Genomic DNA, 23,002 nt, shown 5'->3' on the forward strand with positions numbered 1-23,002 from the left:
AATATCTCATTGCTAAATATATGCAATATATAATCTAATAATCCAATAATCTAAATCTAATATAAAAATGCTAAATGCATGGGTATTTTATTTTGTCTTTAATGTTAGCTTGCAAACTCAAATACTGTCTTGGTAAGCCTCATAATGAATTGTTTGGGGAAAAAAAGAAAAATATCGTGATGCGTATCGTGTATCGCCGAAAGGTCAGAAAATATCGTGATATCATATTTAGGCCATATCGCCCAGCCCTACAGTATAGTACATAGTAGTGTAGACATAGTAGCAAAGAACATAATAGTAAAAGACAGTACTGTAGTAGTAGTAGTTCACAGTACTAAAGGTTAGTAATTTTATTTATTTATTTTCATTTTAGATATTGATTGAAGAAGTGTGTTTTTAGTCAATGGTCGGACAATTGGGTGTGTTTCGGCTGTACCGACTGGTGGGATGTTCATTCCACCACCGTGGAGTGAAGTACGTTTTTAGAGTTTTTGGAGGTGTTGATTGATTGATTGAAAATTGTATTAACAGATTGCAGAATGGGTACAGTACAGTATGGCTCAATACACACAATTGTTAGGGGATGCAGACCAGAGAAATACTTTCGTCTTGTTTACATCAGGGTCCCCCATTTTCAATTCATCATAACATATATCTGACATACATTGTCATACATGACATACAGATAGACAGTACTGCTACATCTATACATTTATGACATACCAGATCTACAAATACAGTACTGTTTGTGATACAAAAGGAGTCTAAAAAGGAGAATATATACATTTGAGGGGGAAGAAACTGTACATGGGAGGAGGTGGGGTAGGTGGGGGGGGGGTAGGTGGGGTGGCTGGGGGAGGGGATAGAGATTATGTGCAAAATAAATCAGCATTGTTTTCTGGTGAAGTGCGCCTTTATAATGTACAGTAGAGACCATGTCACATTATGTTCTCACTGGAGTCCCCCCCCCCCCCCCGGTGACGCCATGACCCGGATGTTCAGAGGGCGGAAGTAGAACTTCACAGCTAAGATGGCGGAGGAGCAGCAGCAGCAGGACTCAGGACAGGGAGAGATGGAGGGTGAGAGAAGAAGCAATTACACAAAACACAAAACCTCACCTGATAATGCAGCCGTGTTCTTACACGCGTGAATCTCCGCGCCCTGCTTTGTGGTTGTTTGGCGCCTGTAGCCGCCGCGGTCCCGGTGATAAACAGATTTAACCGGAGACCGGGGACAGAGAGGCCACAGGGCTAACGAGGAGCTAACGGGCTAACGGGGAGCTGATGCTACATTCGCTTTGTAACCCTGTGGTCGGACATTCAGAATGATCCACTAGGGATAATAATCCAACAACACTCTGAAGCTCCTAGTTCGCAAACTCCCAAACAACATGTTCAACAACAACACGGCCTTTCACGTCGTCTACGCGTTAATGTTGTTGTTGTTAGCTGAGAGTCCCGTGAGCGTGTATATTTTCCCTAACGGAGTTGCACTTCCGCGTTCGGTTTGCGCGATCTGATTGGCCACTGACTCTACGCCCAACAGCGCGTTACGCGGAAGTGCAACTCCGTTAGGGAAAATATACACGCGTCCCGCGATGACGTGTTGTTTACTATGTGAGCTGCGTGGCTCAGTGTCACCTGTCTTGGCTGAGTTGTAGTTCACAGCAAGACATATTATTATTATTGTAAAGGAAAAGAAACGGCCAAAAACAGTTTAGAGTTAACCCTTTCACTGCTGGTTACCGTCGGTAATAATTAGCTGTATTTTTGTATAGCAGCACCTTTCATACAGAGACTGCAGCTCAAAGTGCTTCACAACAGAATAAAGGGGCATAAAATGAGCACATAAAGTGCAGACATATAAAATCACAGTTTTTCACATTATTAGGCTCTAACATCCCAACAGGCCACCTAGTTTATGGTTTGATTCAGTTTTAAATAAATAGACGATAATAAAAGGAGCAAGATAAAATAGACTGAGTAAAATAGTGCAGTGCAATAGAATTGTAGAATAGATAAAAAAAAATATATATATTTTACAGTGCAATAAAATAGTTGGGTAGTGTGATAGTAAAGGGTTATTGACTTGCCGTTGTGTGGCAGTGAAAGGGTTAACCTTATGTGTGGTGTCGCAGACTGAAAGGGTTAACCTGTGTTGTCGCAGTGAAAGGGTTAACCTTCTGTGTGTTGTCGCAGTGATAGGGTTAACCTTCTGTGTGTTGTCGCAGTGATAGGGTTAACCTTCTGTGTTGTCGCAGTGATAGGGTTAACCTTCTGTGTTGTCGCAGTGATAGGGTTAACCTTCTGTGTGTTGTCGCAGTGAAAGGGTTAACCTTCTGTGTGTTTTGTCGCAGTGATAGGGTTAACTAGAGCTGCCGCGGTATTGATGTTTTCCTTACCGCACACATTTGCAAAATATTTCCTACCGCCGCGGTATTACCGCACACACACACAAAAAAAAAGTTTGAATGCATTTTTTTTGTAGTCTACTCTTTATATAGCATAATAGCCTGCCTCTAGTCTAAATGTCTATCTTTAGAGGATGACTTTGCAGCATGAATATTGTTTGGGATTCGGCATGCACGCATTCGTTATTAAAAGTGAAACACGGATTCGAAGTCTCCCCTCGGTGTCGCGCCCGCCGGTTACCCCCCCGACCCTTTCTTCTTCTTCTTATTATAACGTTACTACTTATGATTACAAAGGCATTCGATTTGTGGCATTAACGTTAGTATAGTTACACGTTCGTATTTACCGGACCACATAGCAAGGCAAGCGTTACTCAATTAATATCTAAGTTCCTTTCTTTGCTCAGAGCGTGCCGAGTTGTACCCATTCTGCGGTCTGTTAATAAAGTTTTCAATCAGACAAGTGTATAGAACGAAGGGCTTTTATTATAACATTTCGTTGCAGTAAAATCATTATGCCTCGTTCCCTGAGGAGCGACGGCGTCGGTAATCCACTCCGGTCTCCGGTGGGAGCTAACGTACTATTAGCCGTGTTGTGATGGCTGAGATTCAGGAAGTAAACGCACTGCAAGATGCTCCAAGCATGTGACGCGTATCTCTTCTGACCAATCAGTGGTCTGCAGTGTTTCATGTGACTTTTCTGGTACCCAATAGGGTCGCTTGGAATCTCGACAGAGAAGTAGGGTATATCTGCAGAGCCGCAAGCCCAACGAGAGCGTAATAATAATAATAATATAATAAAAAACAGCAGTGATGCCGGTATTCAGCCCAACGCTGCGGTGGGCATGATGTAACAGCGATACCGCGGTAATACCGATACCGCGGCAGCTCTAGGGTTAACCTTCTGTGTGTTGTCGCAGTGAAAGGGTTAACCGTTTTGCACGGAGGTAGGAGAGGCCCCGTTCCCCAGCTCCCACCAGAAACGGAACGCAGCATCACCGAGTTGTAGCTTCGTGACACAAAGAAAAACAACAACGGCGTGTTGACGAACACAGTTAACACTTTGGTTGCCTTGGGTTAAATTCATGATATACCATAGGTTGCCGGCTCTATTTGTCTATGGAGAAGTACCCCTTCTTTGCATGGCTATAACTTTTTAAATTCTATTGCTACATTGCCATTATTAGGGCCCATTCAAAGTCCTATATGTATTGTTCATTGTATAGCAACGTTAAACTTTTTCATTCACATATTCATAGTAAAGTATGGTCTATAAGTATGTTTTCATCTCTTTCTGCAGCTTTCTCCAGAACGTGATCTATAGCCCCAAATGCATTATATTGATGATGCAATACAGTTTTATGGCAATCAGCGCGATATAAAAAATTCCAACTAGACGTACTTCTAGAAGTTACTACACGTCATCTGATGTTGACCGGATGGGCTAGGGGGCGTTTATAATTCCGTGGGCAGCGTTATACCAATCATCTAATGTGGGTCAAATGTTGATAATAGCAGTTAGTATCGAAGACGGTAACGTTACACGCTAAAACTCACCCCAGTCTCCGCGCGCCGTTGGGCGATCATCGTAGAGTAGAAATCTTATCATTATGGGATGTAGATTTACCCGGTCCATCTCCAGCTTGTATAATGGTATATACGTCCAAATCATGTTGTTTATCGAGTTATTGGCAATCGATCACTGTGTATTGTGACGAGCTAGAATGCCGGGACCTATAGCGAGTGCCCGGAAGTAATACGGACGTCCAGCACAACCTCTATGGCACATCCTGTTAAGCGATTGCGCCGATCGGCCACCAGATGGCGCTCCTGAACCGCCAGAGAGCTCAGTGGGTCCTCCTGGTGGATCTCAGGCCAGCGGAGGGGACATATGAATCCGATCGCAGATTTTTGAAATATTGATATAAGGACGCTGTAAAGCGTCCTCCGGCAACTTGAGCATGGCCGGGAATGACGTCTAAACACGTTTCCTGGCAGCCAAAGTGTTAACACTTACAGCTACGTGTAATAATAATGTCATAACAATGATTGATATTAGAGAGAGTTGTTGGAAAACATGGTTATTCTATCGTGGTGTCGTTTTTCTTTTTTTATTCAACGCCAGCCGAAAAAAGCAGTCAGTTGTATTGTTTTGGAATCTTCTCGAGCTAACTGTTAGCTAACAGACTGGTCATAAAAGCAACACTTGGAGAGAGATGGCTTGTGTTAAAGTTAAACCGATACAAAATAATAAATATATATATATATATATATAGATGACAAGTCTGCGTCTTTAGCTAACGTCATAATAAACTAGCAGCAAACGTTATAGAATAATGTCGCGTCTGGTAATTTTTATAATGAAGGCTAAAATAGCCAGACAAGAAAGTTGCTCATAATATAATCTTAGTTCATGCGACATGAAACTGCAGGGGGTGTGTATGGGGGGGGGGGGTGAGCTTACATGGCCAGCACAAACACAGCTCTGCATCACTTTTAAAGCCTGGTTACAAAAGGTTTTCCAGACTCTCACTCACCAGTAGTTGGGCTTTTCCAAAAAATAATTATAAAGCATTTCCCAGCCTCAGGTTGGCAGGCGTTCTCCCGGCTGTGTGCTGTCCCGGCGGGGAACACGCTGGCGGCGGTCCGGTCGTGGACCCAGGCACACCACCTGGCAGGCCCATTTATTTAAAATTTATTTTAAGTTGGTAGTACATTTATCGGTTGGCCATTGTACAACTTATCATGCAGCAAACACACGCATGTGAAATGGGCGACACAGTAACACACACACATGCATTGGGTCGCCGATTAAATTCCTTCTCTGCGCTTGACCCATCCCGTCGTCCTTCCCCACAGGGGCAGCCCGGTCCAATCCAAGTGCTCCTGTCTGTCTTCTTCGTAAGGGATGTGACCGCGTTACCGATCTGTTCTGGGTTTTTATCTCTCTTTCTGGAGGGGAAACCCTTGCGAGCGCGGGCAGAACATGCAGACTCTACACAGAAAGGCCCGGGAGACCTGGGCACCACTACCTGGCGTGAATCTTCACAACCAAAAATATATCATTATATATATTTATTTGGCCTGCCGAGTGGTGTTCCCAAGGTTGCATTAAATGATCACACCATCGCATTCCTTGCTGAAACATACTCAACCGCCTGCCAATCGGCAGCTGGGAAATATATTTTGTTATGTGGGGAAGCGCGTCATCTCCGACCTACGTGTGTTCCAGCTACAAAGTCAGAAAAACTTGGATGCTCACACTAAACGCTTTGGGCAGTTTCTTCTCGCACGTTGTCTCGCGTGAACAAGCCGCCATACCGCGGTAGTGGGTGATACCGGTGTTACGGTGTCGAATCAGAGTCGGTCAATGTGATGATTTGATCATTTATTTTATATAGAGAAAATAAATAAACAATTTTGAAGTCTATTCATAAGACGTTCTGGCTAAATACATTGGCATGCCAGCATACGTTAACATAGTTGAGTGCAACCAAGTCACATGACATTTCTTTGAGCATTTAAAAATCAATAAATCTGTTAAGACAACTGTATATGACACCAGATGGCTCAATGCATTAGCCTGCGTGTGGATTTGTCAGAAGCATGTGTTGGAATAATGATAGTGATGCACGATATATCGGCCACCGATATAATATCGGCCGATATGGCCGTTTTTTTACACATCGGTATCGGTCCGATATCAAGATAGGGCCGATATTAAAAAAAAAAATTTGCCTTAAATAGTTTCAAAATATCAGTCATTTCTGAAAATAAGTTACAAAAGTAAAAAAAAAAAGTATGCGTTTTGGAAAATAGCTCTTTATTTGATTATCATAAAGTGTTTTCTATACAGAGATATCGACATCGGTAAATATCGGTATCGGCCAGAACAGCAATATTAATATCGGTTATCGGTATCGGCCACAATTTTCACATTGGTGCATCACTAAATAATGAGTAGGGTTGCCACGGTCATGTGAAATTTCCCATAACTAATAAACTCATGACAATACCGGTATTACCAGACATCTTACATAATGAAACTCAATATCTGTAGAGCGCTTACTTTGATCTTTAACATTATCTGTAGAGCGCTTACTTTGATATTTTTTTTAAAGGCAATGTGCAAATGAGGTATGTTTGTAGTGCAAATCTCTTTAATAAATAGATAAATATGACGTCGTGTTAACCTCTTAGTCTTAAGCATCGGACGGCCCGACGGCGGCATGCAGAGCCGGGCCGGGCCGGGCAGCCATGCACTCGCGCCAGCGCTGCGGCACTTTGTGCTCGTCTGCCGTCTCCGGGCTGCAAATGTCAGAAAATATCGTGATATCATATTTAGGCCATATCGCCCAGCCCTAGTTTTGATACACTTTGAACCTGTACTACATAAGATTTCAGGCTATTGAACAATTATGTTTTCCAGCTCCTACCTCCCAGCTGGAACTTCAAAACAGGCATCTGGCAACAAGTAAACAGAAATGTGAGTACACAAAACCTTTACCTCAGTGTGTTCAAACCTCTGTTACTCTTATTTCATTAGCACTCAAAGTGATACATTCACTCAAAGTGATTATTGTTGTGTAAGAAACTTCAGAATGTTACCTTTCAAAAGAGACCAGACTCGTGCATGTGCTATAAGTATAAAGGGTAATAAATCGCTATTACTTTGGGTATGCAATCGTCAACAACAAAATAGCCCCCATTTTTGCCCCATGCTTAAGAGGTTAAAGTGTCTAGAGTGAGTGTTACGGTGAGTGTTTGTTTAAAGTGTGTGGATGTGTGTGCAGTGAGTGTAGATGGACGGGTGGATGTTACATAGCAGGGCTCCAGACTCACTTTTTACATTGGTTGCACCAGTGCGCCTAACTTTTTCATTTAGGTGCACCAGCGCATAATTTAGGTGCATGCACCCAAAACATTTCACTGCGCCCACTTTGACTACCTAGGATGGCTTAGAGTAGACGACAAGAGTACAGCAACTTGCAATGGGCCTTGTCTACAAGATACACTTCCCAAAGGTCAGTGAATACCACGATCACAACACCAGAGGGAGCTCCACAAATCATGTTAAACCCAGATTCGGCTCAAACAAGGGACTAAACACGTTTTGTAATTATGCCACAACAATGTGGAACGCCCTACCGCGTCTATTCTTTCCCCAATACATTTCCAGTTCCGCGTTCTGCGATCTGATTGGCCACGGACGTTTCTGGTGCGATCTGATTGGCCACTGACGTTTCTGGTCATGTGACATGTGCGCCCAATCGAGTGACGCGCCCATTTCCGCCTCGAAGAGCAGCAAACTACCTAACGCCTAGTTTATCACTGGTTAAGCTTAGGCTTCTATCGCCCTGCTCTAAGACAAACTCTAACCTTAACCAACTTTGAAAGAGTGCCTAAGCTTAACCGGCGAAAGAACTTGCCGTCACACGATTGGCGCGACCAGAAACGTCAGTGGCCAATCAGAGTGCAGAAGGCGAACGCGGAACTGGAAATGTATTGGGGAAAGAATTCAGGCTGCCCTACCCACAGCCGTAAAAAGATGTGAATCCCTACCCACATTCAAAACCGCTCTTAGGGGGCTTTCTCACTCACCCATTTGGGTCCGTTCCGATCCGTTCTGGTCCGATCCGTCTCTGAGTGCGAACTCCCTCCCCCCCCCTCCCTCTCCCCCCTCTAGTTTGTGTACACACTTCAAGTCTTGGTGCGCTCCGGGTTCTGTTTACGGTTTGCGTTTTGAGCGTGTGCGCTTGCCGTAGGCGATGATGTCACGCTCGAAAATGTAAACACAGGAAGTGTTAACACTTTGAGTGCCACTCACGGCTAATCTCGTGTTTACGATACTTACGTTGAAAGCCACTCACGAGATTTCTCGGAATATATATATATATTTTTTTTTAGCGATCTGAAATCATATTGCATCACGCAAGCCTACCCAAGGGCCGCCGGCGATCAGATGTGAAAAAAGCGCCCCCTATCGTCTCCCAGATGACATCAGGGATTTTGGAATGGACTCAATGAAAATGGATGGGGGAAAAAAATATTCCAGTCCACATTTTCCAGTCCACTGATGCAGCCGGGGTACCAGAGTTCATTCTGGAGACTCTGAGCCGCGGCAAGCATGAGTTCTACTGTACACACGTTAGATCTATACACTTATCGATTTTTTCGAATGGTGATCAGGAATTGGAATATACCAGTTGGATACCATCTGATGTCGGGTAAGGCATCTATGTTATCAGTGTTAGGATAATCAGACTCGTTTTGATGAAGATATAAGCTTTTTTCTGATATGTGCTCCAGCGGTTTCACTGTAAAATCCATGAGGAAATGAAAACGGCTATCACGCGCGCCTCGAATGTGCATGCGTGCACGTATACTATTGATCATCTAGCGTTTATTTGAAAACGATTCATAAATAGGCCGACAAATATCAACGTTCTGGAATATTCCAGTAAAAGTCGATTATCACAGAATGGGCTGTTTTTTTACCTCAAAACGGGTGCTTTTCAAAATGCTCTCAATGAAGCGATAAAAAACCAATCTGCCTTGACAGCACTGACTGGAAAATGATTCTTTGATAAGCGACGGGCAGATTAGACACATAGCCATAATTTAAAACATAGATTAGGCGATATTAACGTTAACATGGGCGCCGATGTTGGCATTCAAGCACTAAGTCGTGCGCCCCCTGGTGGCACTGAAAGTGTTAACATGGCGCTGGAGACTGGATGCTGATATAAAATAAACAAATAACCAATAAATATGAAGTTATATTTGAATCTCTGTTGTCAAGCCTTTTCAATATAACCCACCCCCTTTTCACACGAATGGATGGTGTTGTAGAGTCCGCGTTTGAGCGTTTCCCAGGGCTGACGCTAAGCTAACGGCTAACGCTAGTTAGCTTAGCCTGTTCAGCAGCTAACATCCCATCGCTCGTGGCAATTATATTGCATGTCATTGATCTACTGGTCGACCACGGCCCACTGGTTGGGCACCACTGATCTAATAGAAATAAATGCATTCGAACAAGATCGATTAATCGCCCAGCCCTACCCTGATGTAAACAAGACAAACGTCTTTCTCTGGTCCCCTTAACACTTTCAGTGCCCAGCAGGGGGCGCACATTTAGTGCTTGAATGCCCACCATCCACTTCAATGTTAACGTTAATATCGCCTAATCTATGTGTCTAATCTTCCCGTCGCTTATCAATCACTCATTTCCATTCAACATTGTTGAAGCGGATTGTTTTTTTATCGGTTCATTTCCGTTTTATAGCATTTTGAAAAGCCCTCGTTTTCAAGGGGGAAAAAAAGATTGTGATAAACGCCCTGTACTGTAATATTCTAGAACGTTGTCATTTTTCAGCCTATTTATGAATCGTTTTCAAATAAACGCTAGATTATCGATAGTATATGTGTACGTATGCAAGCTGAAAATAGATTATCTTAGTTCCTGATCGCTCGCACAGTCAAACAGCCTGGGGGACACATAGGGGAAAAGCTTATATCTCCGTGAAAACAGGTCTGATTATCCTAAGACTGGAGATCAGATGGTATCCAAATGGATTATTCCAATTCCTGATCGCCATTCCAAAAATCGATCCTTTTATTGATCCAACGCGTATACTGTAAAAAATGACAACGTTCTAGAATATTCCAGTACATGGCGTTATGGAATATTTTCATTTTCCTTGAAAACGAGGGCTGTGCTGAGGGTCCAGAATGAATCTGATCGGCTCCGGTTACATGCGTGAGAAGTAAAATGTGGATTCCGGCGTTTTCTTTTCTCATCCATTTTCATTGAGTCCATTCCAAAAGGTTGCATTACCATCTGGGAGACGATAGGGGGCGCTTTTTTCACATCTGAGCTCCTGATCGGGCTGGTTTACCAACGGGTGACTCGGTTGATGAAATATGAATTCAGATAAAAAATAACACGCTAATTGTCGTGGTGGGCATTCAGGGGGCAGGCTGATAACACGTGTTATGTCATTTTGGGCATTCAAAGTGTTAAGGGTCAACTTTTATTTGACAAAAAGTGATGTTTGGTGAAAGTTAGATTTGCACTTTATTAATCCCAATAGGGAAATTCATTATTGTTTGATGATCAAGAGGCACCTTTTATTTGTTTTAAGTGAAGTTTGGTGAAAAAGCAAGTTATTGCACTACGGTATTAATCCCAATGGGGACATTCATCTTTGTTTGATAATTTTTTAGTGTCAAATAAAAACAAAGGTTATTTGAATGATTTCCTTGGCGTTTCTAGTTTTCAAGAGAGAAAAAATCGATTATAATCGTAAATCGGATTTAAAAAAGAATAATCAGGGATTTTATTTTTAGGCCATATCGCCCAGCCCTACATCAGGGTCCCCCATTTTCTTTTTCTTTTTGATCTACTTTTTCTCCCCGTTTTCTATTTTTCTCCCTTCCCCAATTTCGTATTGTCCAATTCTACCCTCCCCTGTCTCGAACGCTGTTAGGCCACGCCTCCCACAAGCCGGCTGCAATGTGGACCAAGCCTTACATCACGTGTCCCCTCCGGTACTCGAGGAGGCAGCTGTCGCATCTTTTCACCTGCACAGCGCGATCTCTCAGCGGCGAAGGTCTGCGTGGGAGGGACATGCCGCCCTCGTCGCTTCCTGATTCTACTGCGCAGGCGCACCAACCGACCTGTAGGAGTCGCTGTCCACAACGTCCGATCCCCACCCATCAGCTTCCCACCCCCTAATACTGCCAATTGTGTTAGTATGAACGACCAGCCAAGCTGATGGCAATGTGGAGAGCTGGGCTCGAACCCAGCGTCTCCTGCATTGGTGGCGAGCGCCCCAGGGTCCCCCATTTTCAATTCATAGTGAACATTGCTGCGGTTGAGTAGTAGTAGCTACTTACTGGTCACGGGAGGCTTCAATAACGTTTGAATGATAATCCATTTTGTGAATACATTTGTTGAAACAACTTTGTTGGCAGACAGCTCCTGCTATCTTAACGTTAGCTGCACTCTAACGTTACAAAGCTTAATTAACGTGTATAACATACCTGTAACGTTAAGCAGCTTGTGTTCCGCTGGGAAAGCATCACTGCATACACTTTGTTTAATCCAAACGTCCATTCGGAAACGTATTATGAAACCAGTATGAGACGATGTGCTTATTTATCGTTTCAATTCAAAAAGTTGATTCTCATTTAGTTTAGCCCGTCATTCAGCCAAGACGAATTTCAGGGTGATGATCAGAGCCAATCAGAGGCAGATCGGGGCTGGTCTTTGCAGAATGCACGTGTTAGAGCCAATCAAAAGGCAGAGATTCTTTTTCTTTTTTGAGAACGCACATGGCCACGGGGGGGGGGGGGGGGGGCGCGCTACACACACACACACATATACACACAGACCTGCTGGGAGCATCAGTGCAACAAGGGAAAACATTAAGTCGCACTGAACTGATTTTTGGTCGCACTCTGGAGCCCTGCATAGAAGCTGTGACAAGTACAATGACTAGTATCTATTTGTTGGACAGACAAGTTGACGTTATGTTCTAATTTAGTAATAAACCAACAGACAGTAATACCTTCCATCAATTTTCTATCTGACAGATCAATCTAGCTGTTATTTAGCGCATAGATCCTCTGAGCTCCTCTCCAGTTGAGCTTTCGCTGCTGCAGAATTTAAATCCAAAATATTGCCAAATTCTTGTCTCCTCTAGACCCTTCTGTCTCTCCTTCATGTGAAGTTAAATCTACTCTACTACTAGAAGTGAAAGTTAAACTTAAGCTGCTCTGTGCTGCAAAGTCTGCACACTTAAGTTTATAATGTTTAAGTATTGATGACATATTTGACTAATTATATATTTATAATGCGAAAATATATGCGAAAATGAACTAAACCTAAATGGGTTTATATTTCTTTTTTTTAAAACTTTATTTTTTAGCGTTTATCGTTTTCCTGGTCAAGCATGACCGACAGTTGTAGGGTGAAACGAGAGAGAGAGCAGGGGGAGACATTCGGCAAATGACGGCGAGTCCGGGAATCGAACTCGGAGTCAACCAGATCCGCGACGCAGCGCGGTAACATGGTGTGCTACTGGAGCACCCTGGGTTTATATTTCTATTTAAAGAATGGGGTCTCCGACGATTTGAATCGTTGACCTTCAGGGGGCAGCCCTAAGAGAAATAAAACCCATTTAGTTCCGTGCCTACGTTCATCAAATGCACTATGCACTAACACCGTCCTTCCTTCTCCAGCGGGGGTCAACTGTCTGGCATACGATGAGGCCATTATCGCTCAACAGGACAGAATCCAACAGGAGGTAAGAAGCTGGTGATGTGACAGTAAGGGAACAGGAGGTAAGAAGCTGGTGATGTGACAGTAAGGGAACAGGAGATAAGAAGCTGGTGATGTGACAGTAAGGGAACAGGAGATAAGAAGCTGGTGATGTGACAGTAAGGGAACAGGAGGTAAGAAGCTGGTGATGTGACAGTAAGGGAACAGGAGGTAAGAAGCTGGTGATGTGACAGTAAGGGAACAGGAGATAAGAAGCTGGTGATGTGACAGTAAGGGAACAGGAGATAAGAAGCTGGTGATGTAACAGTAAGGGAACAGGAGGTAAGAAGCTGGTGATGTGACAGTAAGGGAACAGGAGGTAAGAAGCTGGTGATGTGACAGTAAGGGAACAGGAGGTAAGAAGCTGGTGATGTGACAGTAAGGGAACAGGAGATAAGAAGCTGGTGATGTGACAGTAAGGGAACAGGAGATAAGAAGCTGGTGATGTGACAGTAAGGGAACAGGAGGTAAGAAGCTGGTGATGTGACAGTAAGGGAACAGGAGGTAAGAAGCTGGTGATGTGACAGTAAGGGAACAGGAGATAAGAAGCTGGTGATGTGACAGTAAGGGAACAGGAGATAAGAAGCTGGTGATGTGACAGTAAGGGAACAGGAGATAAGAAGCTGGTGATGTGACAGTAAGGGAACAGGAGATAAGAAGCTGGTGATGTGACAGTAAGGGAACAGGAGATAAGAAGCTGGTGATGTGACAGTAAGGGAACAGGAGGTAAGAAGCTGGTGATGTGACAGTAAGGGAACAGGAGATAAGAAGCTGGTGATGTGACAGTAAGGGAACAGGAGGTAAGAAGCTGGTGATGTGACAGTAAGGGAACAGGAGGTAAGAAGCTGGTGATGTGACAGTAAGGGAACAGGAGATAAGAAGCTGGTGATGTGACAGTAAGGGAACAGGAGATAAGAAGCTGGTGATGTGACAGTAAGGGAACAGGAGGTAAGAAGCTGGTGATGTGACAGTAAGGGAACAGGAGGTAAGAAGCTGGTGATGTGACAGTAAGGGAACAGGAGATAAGAAGCTGGTGATGTGACAGTAAGGGAACAGGAGATAAGAAGCTGGTGATGTGACAGTAAGGGAACAGGAGATAAGAAGCTGGTGATGTGACAGTAAGGGAACAGGAGATAAGAAGCTGGTGATGTGACAGTAAGGGAACAGGAGGTAATAAGCTGGTGATGTGACATAAGGGAACAGGAGGTAAGAAGCTGGTGATGTGACAGTAAGGGAACAGGAGATAAGAAGCTGGTGATGTGACAGTAAGGGAACAGGAGATAAGAAGCTGGTGATGTGACAGTAAGGGAACAGGAGGTAAGAAGCTGGTGATGTGACAGTAAGGGAACAGGAGATAAGAAGCTGGTGATGTGACAGTAAGGGAACAGGAGGTAAGAAGCTGGTGATGTGACAGTAAGGGAACAGGAGGTAAGAAGCTGGTGATGTGACAGTAAGGGAACAGGAGGTAAGAAGCTGGTGATGTGACAGTAAGGGAACAGGAGGTAAGAAGCTGGTGATGTGACAGTAAGGGAACAGGAGATAAGAAGATGGTGATGTGACAGTAAGGGAACAGGAGGTAAGAAGCTGGTGATGTGACAGTAAGGGAACAGGAGATAAGAAGCTGGTGATGTGACAGTAAGGGAACAGGAGGTAAGAAGCTGGTGATGTGACAGTAAGGGAACAGGAGGTAAGAAGCTGGTGATGTGACAGTAAGGGAACAGGAGGTAAGAAGCTGGTGATGTGACAGTAAGGGAACAGGAGGTAAGAAGCTGGTGATGTGACAGTAAGGGAACAGGAGATAAGAAGCTGGTGATGTGACAGTAAGGGAACAGGAGATAAGAAGCTGGTGATGTGACAGTAAGGGAACAGGAGATAAGAAGCTGGTGATGTGACAGTAAGGGAACAGGAGGTAAGAAGCTGGTGATGTGACAGTAAGGGAACAGGAGATAAGAAGCTGGTGATGTGACAGTAAGGGAACAGGAGGTAAGAAGCTGGTGATGTGACAGTAAGGGAACAGGAGATAAGAAGCTGGTGATGTGACAGTAAGGGAACAGGAGATAAGAAGCTGGTGATGTGACAGTAAGGGAACAGGAGATAAGAAGCTGGTGATGTGACAGTAAGGGAACAGGAGGTAAGAAGCTGGTGATGTGACAGTAAGGGAACAGGAGGTAAGAAGCTGGTGATGTGACAGTAAGGGAACAGGAGGTAAGAAGCTGGTGATGTGACAGTAAGGGAACAGGAGGTAAGAAGCTGGTGATGTGACAGTAAGGGAACAGGAGATAAGAAGCTGGTGATGTGACAGTAAGGGAACAGGAGGTAAGAAGCTGGTGATGTGACAGTAAGGGAACAGGAGGTAAGAAGCTGGTGATGTGACAGTAAGGGAACAGGAGATAAGAAGCTGGTGATGTGACAGTAAGGGAACAGGAGGTAAGAAGCTGGTGATGTGACAGTAAGGGAACAGGAGGTAAGAAGCTGGTGATGTGACAGTAAGGGAACAGGAGGTAAGAAGCTGGTGATGTGACAGTAAGGGAACAGGAGATAAGAAGCTGGTGATGTGACAGTAAGGGAACAGGAGGTAAGAAGCTGGTGATGTGACAGTAAGGGAACAGGAGGTAAGAAGCTGGTGATGTGACAGTAAGGGAACAGGAGATAAGAAGCTGGTGATGTGACAGTAAGGGAACAGGAGATAAGAAGCTGGTGATGTGACAGTAAGGGAACAGGAGGTAAGAAGCTGGTGATGTGACAGTAAGGGAACAGGAGATAAGAAGCTGGTGATGTGACAGTAAGGGAACAGGAGATAAGAAGCTGGTGATGTGACAGTAAGGGAACAGGAGATAAGAAGCTGGTGATGTGACAGTAAGGGAACAGGAGATAAGAAGCTGGTGATGTGACAGTAAGGGAACAGGAGGTAAGAAGCTGGTGATGTGACAGTAAGGGAACAGGAGGTAAGAAGCTGGTGATGTGACAGTAAGGGAACAGGAGATAAGAAGCTGGTGATGTGACAGTAAGGGAACAGGAGGTAAGAAGCTGGTGATGTGACAGTAAGGGAACAGGAGATAAGAAGCTGGTGATGTGACAGTAAGGGAACAGGAGGTAAGAAGCTGGTGATGTGACAGTAAGGGAACAGGAGATAAGAAGCTGGTGATGTGACAGTAAGGGAACAGGAGGTAAGAAGCTGGTGATGTGACAGTAAGGGAACAGGAGATCAGAAGCTGGTGATGTGACAGTAAGGGAACAGGAGGTAAGAAGCTGGTGATGTGACAGTAAGGGAACAGGAGGTAAGAAGCTGGTGATGTGACAGTAAGGGAACAGGAGATAAGAAGCTGGTGATGTGACAGTAAGGGAACAGGAGATAAGAAGCTGGTGATGTGACAGTAAGGGAACAGGAGGTAAGAAGCTGGTGATGTGACAGTAAGGGAACAGGAGATAAGAAGCTGGTGATGTGACAGTAAGGGAACAGGAGATAAGAAGCTGGTGATGTGACAGTAAGGGAACAGGAGATAAGAAGCTGGTGATGTGACAGTAAGGGAACAGGAGATAAGAAGCTGGTGATGTGACAGTAAGGGAACAGGAGGTAAGAAGCTGGTGATGTGACAGTAAGGGAACAGGAGGTAAGAAGCTGGTGATGTGACAGTAAGGGAACAGGAGGTAAGAAGCTGGTGATGTGACAGTAAGGGAACAGGAGATAAGAAGCTGGTGATGTGACAGTAAGGGAACAGGAGGTAAGAAGCTGGTGATGTGACAGTAAGGGAACAGGAGGTAAGAAGCTGGTGATGTGACAGTAAGGGAACAGGAGGTAAGAAGCTGGTGATGTGACAGTAAGGGAACAGGAGATAAGAAGCTGGTGATGTGACAGTAAGGGAACAGGAGGTAAGAAGCTGGTGATGTGACAGTAAGGGAACAGGAGATAAGAAGCTGGTGATGTGACAGTAAGGGAACAGGAGGTAAGAAGCTGGTGATGTGACAGTAAGGGAACAGGAGGTAAGAAGCTGGTGATGTGACAGTAAGGGAACAGGAGGTAAGAAGCTGGTGATGTGACAGTAAGGGAACAGGAGGTAAGAAGCTGGTGATGTGACAGTAAGGGAACAGGAGGTAAGAAGCTGGTGATGTGACAGTAAGGGAACAGGATATAAGAAGCTGGTGATGTGACAGTAAGGGAACAGGAGGTAAGAAGCTGGTGATGTGACAGTAAGGGAACAGGAGGTAAGAAGCTGGTGATGTGACAGTAAGGGAACAGGAGATAAGAAGCTGGTGATGTGACAGTAAGGGAACAGGGGGTAAGAAGCTGGTGATGTGACAGTAAGGGAACAGGAGGTAAGAAGCTGGTGATGTGACAGTAAGGGAACAGGAGATAAGAAGCTGGTGATGTGACAGTAAGGGAACAGGAGATAAGAAGCTGGTGATGTGACAGTAAGGGAACAGGAGATAAGAAGCTGGTGATGTGACAGTAAGGGAACAGGAGATAAGAAGCTGGTGATGTGACAGTAAGGGAACAGGAGATAAGAAGCTGGTGATGTGACAGTAAGGGAACAGGAGATAAGAAGCTGGTGATGTGACAGTAAGGGAACAGGAGGTAAGAAGCTGGTGATGTGACAGTAAGGGAACAGGAGGTAAGAAGCTGGCGATGTGACAGTAAGGGAACAGGAGATAAGAAGCTGGCGATGTGACAGTAAGGGAACAGGAGGTAAGAAGCTGGCGATGTGACAGTAAGGGAACAGGAGATAAGAAGCTGGCGATGTGACAGTAAGGGAACAGGAGATAAGAAGCTGGTGATGTGACAGTAAGGGAACAGGAGGTAAGAAGCTGGTGATGTGACAGTAAGGGAACAGGAGATAAGAAGCTGGTGATGTGACAGTAAGGGAACAGGAGATAAGAAGCTGGTGATGTGACAGTAAGGGAACAGGAGATAAGAAGCTGGTGATGTGACAGTAAGGGAACAGGAGATAAGAAGCTGGTGATGTGACAGTAAGGGAACAGGAGATAAGAAGCTGGTGATGTGACAGTAAGGGAACAGGAGGTAAGAAGCTGGTGATGTGACAGTAAGGGAACAGGAGATAAGAAGCTGGTGATGTGACAGTAAGGGAACAGGAGGTAAGAAGCTGGTGATGTGACAGTAAGGGAACAGGAGGTAAGAAGCTGGTGATGTGACAGTAAGGGAACAGGAGATAAGAAGCTGGTGATGTGACAGTAAGGGAACAGGAGGTAAGAAGCTGGTGATGTGACAGTAAGGGAACAGGAGGTAAGAAGCTGGTGATGTGACAGTAAGGGAACAGGAGGTAAGAAGCTGGTGATGTGACAGTAAGGGAACAGGAGGTAAGAAGCTGGTGATGTGACAGTAAGGGAACAGGAGATAAGAAGCTGGTGATGTGACAGTAAGGGAACAGGAGGTAAGAAGCTGGTGATGTGACAGTAAGGGAACAGGAGGTAAGAAGCTGGTGATGTGACAGTAAGGGAACAGGAGGTAAGAAGCTGGTGATGTGACAGTAAGGGAACAGGAGGTAAGAAGCTGGTGATGTGACAGTAAGGGAACAGGAGATAAGAAGCTGGTGATGTGACAGTAAGGGAACAGGAGATAAGAAGCTGGTGATGTGACAGTAAGGGAACAGGAGGTAAGAAGCTGGTGATGTGACAGTAAGGGAACAGGAGATAAGAAGCTGGTGATGTGACAGTAAGGGAACAGGAGATAAGAAGCTGGTGATGTGACAGTAAGGGAACAGGAGATAAGAAGCTGGTGATGTGACAGTAAGGGAACAGGAGGTAAGAAGCTGGTGATGTGACAGTAAGGGAACAGGAGGTAAGAAGCTGGTGATGTGACAGTAAGGGAACAGGAGATAAGAAGCTGGTGATGTGACAGTAAGGGAACAGGAGGTAAGAAGCTGGTGATGTGACAGTAAGGGAACAGGAGATAAGAAGCTGGTGATGTGACAGTAAGGGAACAGGAGATAAGAAGCTGGTGATGTGACAGTAAGGGAACAGGAGGTAAGAAGCTGGTGATGTGACAGTAAGGGAACAGGAGATAAGAAGCTGGTGATGTGACAGTAAGGGAACAGGAGATAAGAAGCTGGTGATGTGACAGTAAGGGAACAGGAGATAAGAAGCTGGTGATGTGACAGTAAGGGAACAGGAGATAAGAAGCTGGTGATGTGACAGTAAGGGAACAGGAGATAAGAAGCTGGTGATGTGACAGTAAGGGAACAGGAGATAAGAAGCTGGTGATGTGACAGTAAGGGAACAGGAGATAAGAAGCTGGTGATGTGACAGTAAGGGAACAGGAGGTAAGAAGCTGGTGATGTGACAGTAAGGGAACAGGAGGTAAGAAGCTGGTGATGTGACAGTAAGGGAACAGGAGATAAGAAGCTGGTGATGTGACAGTAAGGGAACAGGAGATAAGAAGCTGGTGATGTGACAGTAAGGGAACAGGAGATAAGAAGCTGGTGATGTGACAGTAAGGGAACAGGAGATAAGAAGCTGGTGATGTGACAGTAAGGGAACAGGAGGTAAGAAGCTGGTGATGTGACAGTAAGGGAACAGGAGATAAGAAGCTGGTGATGTGACAGTAAGGGAACAGGAGATAAGAAGCTGGTGATGTGACAGTAAGGGAACAGGAGATAAGAAGCTGGTGATGTGACAGTAAGGGAACAGGAGGTAAGAAGCTGGTGATGTGACAGTAAGGGAACAGGAGATAAGAAGCTGGTGATGTGACAGTAAGGGAACAGGAGGTAAGAAGCTGGTGATGTGACAGTAAGGGAACAGGAGATCAGAAGCTGGTGATGTGACAGTAAGGGAACAGGAGGTAAGAAGCTGGTGATGTGACAGTAAGGGAACAGGAGGTAAGAAGCTGGTGATGTGACAGTAAGGGAACAGGAGATAAGAAGCTGGTGATGTGACAGTAAGGGAACAGGAGATAAGAAGCTGGTGATGTGACAGTAAGGGAACAGGAGGTAAGAAGCTGGTGATGTGACAGTAAGGGAACAGGAGGTAAGAAGCTGGTGATGTGACAGTAAGGGAACAGGAGATAAGAAGCTGGTGATGTGACAGTAAGGGAACAGGAGATAAGAAGCTGGTGATGTGACAGTAAGGGAACAGGAGATAAGAAGCTGGTGATGTGACAGTAAGGGAACAGGAGATAAGAAGCTGGTGATGTGACAGTAAGGGAACAGGAGGTAAGAAGCTGGTGATGTGACAGTAAGGGAACAGGAGGTAAGAAGCTGGTGATGTGACAGTAAGGGAACAGGAGGTAAGAAGCTGGTGATGTGACAGTAAGGGAACAGGAGATAAGAAGCTGGTGATGTGACAGTAAGGGAACAGGAGGTAAGAAGCTGGTGATGTGACAGTAAGGGAACAGGAGGTAAGAAGCTGGTGATGTGACAGTAAGGGAACAGGAGATAAGAAGCTGGTGATGTGACAGTAAGGGAACAGGAGGTAAGAAGCTGGTGATGTGACAGTAAGGGAACAGGAGATAAGAAGCTGGTGATGTGACAGTAAGGGAACAGGAGGTAAGAAGCTGGTGATGTGACAGTAAGGGAACAGGAGGTAAGAAGCTGGTGATGTGACAGTAAGGGAACAGGAGGTAAGAAGCTGGTGATGTGACAGTAAGGGAACAGGAGGTAAGAAGCTGGTGATGTGACAGTAAGGGAACAGGAGGTAAGAAGCTGGTGATGTGACAGTAAGGGAACAGGATATAAGAAGCTGGTGATGTGACAGTAAGGGAACAGGAGGTAAGAAGCTGGTGATGTGACAGTAAGGGAACAGGAGGTAAGAAGCTGGTGATGTGACAGTAAGGGAACAGGAGATAAGAAGCTGGTGATGTGACAGTAAGGGAACAGGGGGTAAGAAGCTGGTGATGTGACAGTAAGGGAACAGGAGGTAAGAAGCTGGTGATGTGACAGTAAGGGAACAGGAGATAAGAAGCTGGTGATGTGACAGTAAGGGAACAGGAGATAAGAAGCTGGTGATGTGACAGTAAGGGAACAGGAGATAAGAAGCTGGTGATGTGACAGTAAGGGAACAGGAGATAAGAAGCTGGTGATGTGACAGTAAGGGAACAGGAGATAAGAAGCTGGTGATGTGACAGTAAGGGAACAGGAGATAAGAAGCTGGTGATGTGACAGTAAGGGAACAGGAGGTAAGAAGCTGGTGATGTGACAGTAAGGGAACAGGAGGTAAGAAGCTGGTGATGTGACAGTAAGGGAACAGGAGATAAGAAGCTGGCGATGTGACAGTAAGGGAACAGGAGGTAAGAAGCTGGCGATGTGACAGTAAGGGAACAGGAGATAAGAAGCTGGTGATGTGACAGTAAGGGAACAGGAGATAAGAAGCTGGTGATGTGACAGTAAGGGAACAGGAGGTAAGAAGCTGGTGATGTGACAGTAAGGGAACAGGAGATAAGAAGCTGGTGATGTGACAGTAAGGGAACAGGAGATAAGAAGCTGGTGATGTGACAGTAAGGGAACAGGAGATAAGAAGCTGGTGATGTGACAGTAAGGGAACAGGAGATAAGAAGCTGGTGATGTGACAGTAAGGGAACAGGAGGTAAGAAGCTGGTGATGTGACAGTAAGGGAACAGGAGATAAGAAGCTGGTGATGTGACAGTAAGGGAACAGGAGATAAGAAGCTGGTGATGTGACAGTAAGGGAACAGGAGATAAGAAGCTGGTGATGTGACAGTAAGGGAACAGGAGGTAAGAAGCTGGTGATGTGACAGTAAGGGAACAGGAGATAAGAAGCTGGTGATGTGACAGTAAGGGAACAGGAGGTAAGAAGCTGGTGATGTGACAGTAAGGGAACAGGAGATAAGAAGCTGGTGATGTGACAGTAAGGGAACAGGAGGTAAGAAGCTGGTGATGTGACAGTAAGGGAACAGGAGGTAAGAAGCTGGTGATGTGACAGTAAGGGAACAGGAGGTAAGAAGCTGGTGATGTGACAGTAAGGGAACAGGAGGTAAGAAGCTGGTGATGTGACAGTAAGGGAACAGGAGATAAGAAGATGGTGATGTGACAGTAAGGGAACAGGAGGTAAGAAGCTGGTGATGTGACAGTAAGGGAACAGGAGATAAGAAGCTGGTGATGTGACAGTAAGGGAACAGGAGATAAGAAGCTGGTGATGTGACAGTAAGGGAACAGGAGGTAAGAAGCTGGTGATGTGACAGTAAGGGAACAGGAGATAAGAAGCTGGTGATGTGACAGTAAGGGAACAGGAGATAAGAAGCTGGTGATGTGACAGTAAGGGAACAGGAGGTAAGAAGCTGGTGATGTGACAGTAAGGGAACAGGAGATAAGAAGCTGGTGATGTGACAGTAAGGGAACAGGAGATAAGAAGCTGGTGATGTGACAGTAAGGGAACAGGAGATAAGAAGCTGGTGATGTGACAGTAAGGGAACAGGAGATAAGAAGCTGGTGATGTGACAGTAAGGGAACAGGAGATAAGAAGCTGGTGATGTGACAGTAAGGGAACAGGAGATAAGAAGCTGGTGATGTGACAGTAAGGGAACAGGAGGTAAGAAGCTGGTGATGTGACAGTAAGGGAACAGGAGGTAAGAAGCTGGTGATGTGACTAGGGCTGCAACTAACGATTATTTTGGTAATCGGCTAATCTGTCGATTATTTTTTCGATTAGTCGACTAATCTAACGATTATTTTTGTCATTCGATTAGTCTACTAATCTAACGACTATTTTTGTCACACCCTCAAGCTCTGCTTCCTGTGGGCATGGCTCCTTCTCCGGTGCATGTTTTACCTCACATGCTCAAGTCTGCACACCTGTGAATGTCACCCTGTTGTCCAGTCCCTCTGCCTTAACAGTTAACTTAACATAACATGATGATCCCATAGCAAATTAAAATAATGACTCATGAAACATTTGAATTTGGATCTTAAGCCACTTTAAATCAACAATCACTCATAACAAGATAAATAATTAAATAAGACAAATTAAAGTGGAAGTGTTTAAATAACTAAAAAAAATATATAGCAGACTTCTTAGCTTAACATCCCAGGGAACTAATGGGATAACTGGGGATGTTGTTTGCTCCTGACAAGAGTCTCAAAGTCTGGGGTGATGGTAGACAAAGCAACTCTGAGGTCATGCTCAATGTCCAATCTGTTCCTCTGCTTTGTCTTCAGCTGGACCAGAGCTGAGAAGCCACTTTCATAAAGATAGGTAGTGCAAACTTTTTTATTTAATTTTTTTTAGCGACTAATCGACGCAAACATTCTGCGTCGACGAGTTTTTATGATCAACGTCGTCAATTATGTCGACTAATCGTTGCAG

At 44.8% G+C, this 23,002-nt stretch overlaps 1 protein-coding gene across 1 annotated transcript in view; it reads left to right on the top strand.

Annotated features, from left to right (window-relative positions):
* Positions 1-1,025: 1,025 nt before the first annotated feature.
* The window catches only part of LOC311227351 (ubiquitin thioesterase OTUB1-like), a 44,716-nt gene continuing 22,739 nt past the window's right edge, over positions 1,026-23,002 (top strand). The window contains exons 1-3 of the mRNA XM_084312964.1: positions 1,026-1,079; positions 6,840-6,896; positions 12,656-12,720. Of these exons, the coding sequence (XP_084169090.1) occupies positions 1,031-1,079; positions 6,840-6,896; positions 12,656-12,720 (171 nt within the window). The 5' untranslated portion in view covers positions 1,026-1,030. The remainder of the gene's footprint in view (positions 1,080-6,839; positions 6,897-12,655; positions 12,721-23,002) is intronic.

The sequence above is a fragment of the Notolepis coatsorum genome, assembly GCF_963971535.1.
Source record: "Notolepis coatsorum genome assembly, chromosome: 4".
Taxonomy (NCBI): Eukaryota; Metazoa; Chordata; class Actinopteri; order Aulopiformes; family Paralepididae; genus Notolepis; species Notolepis coatsorum.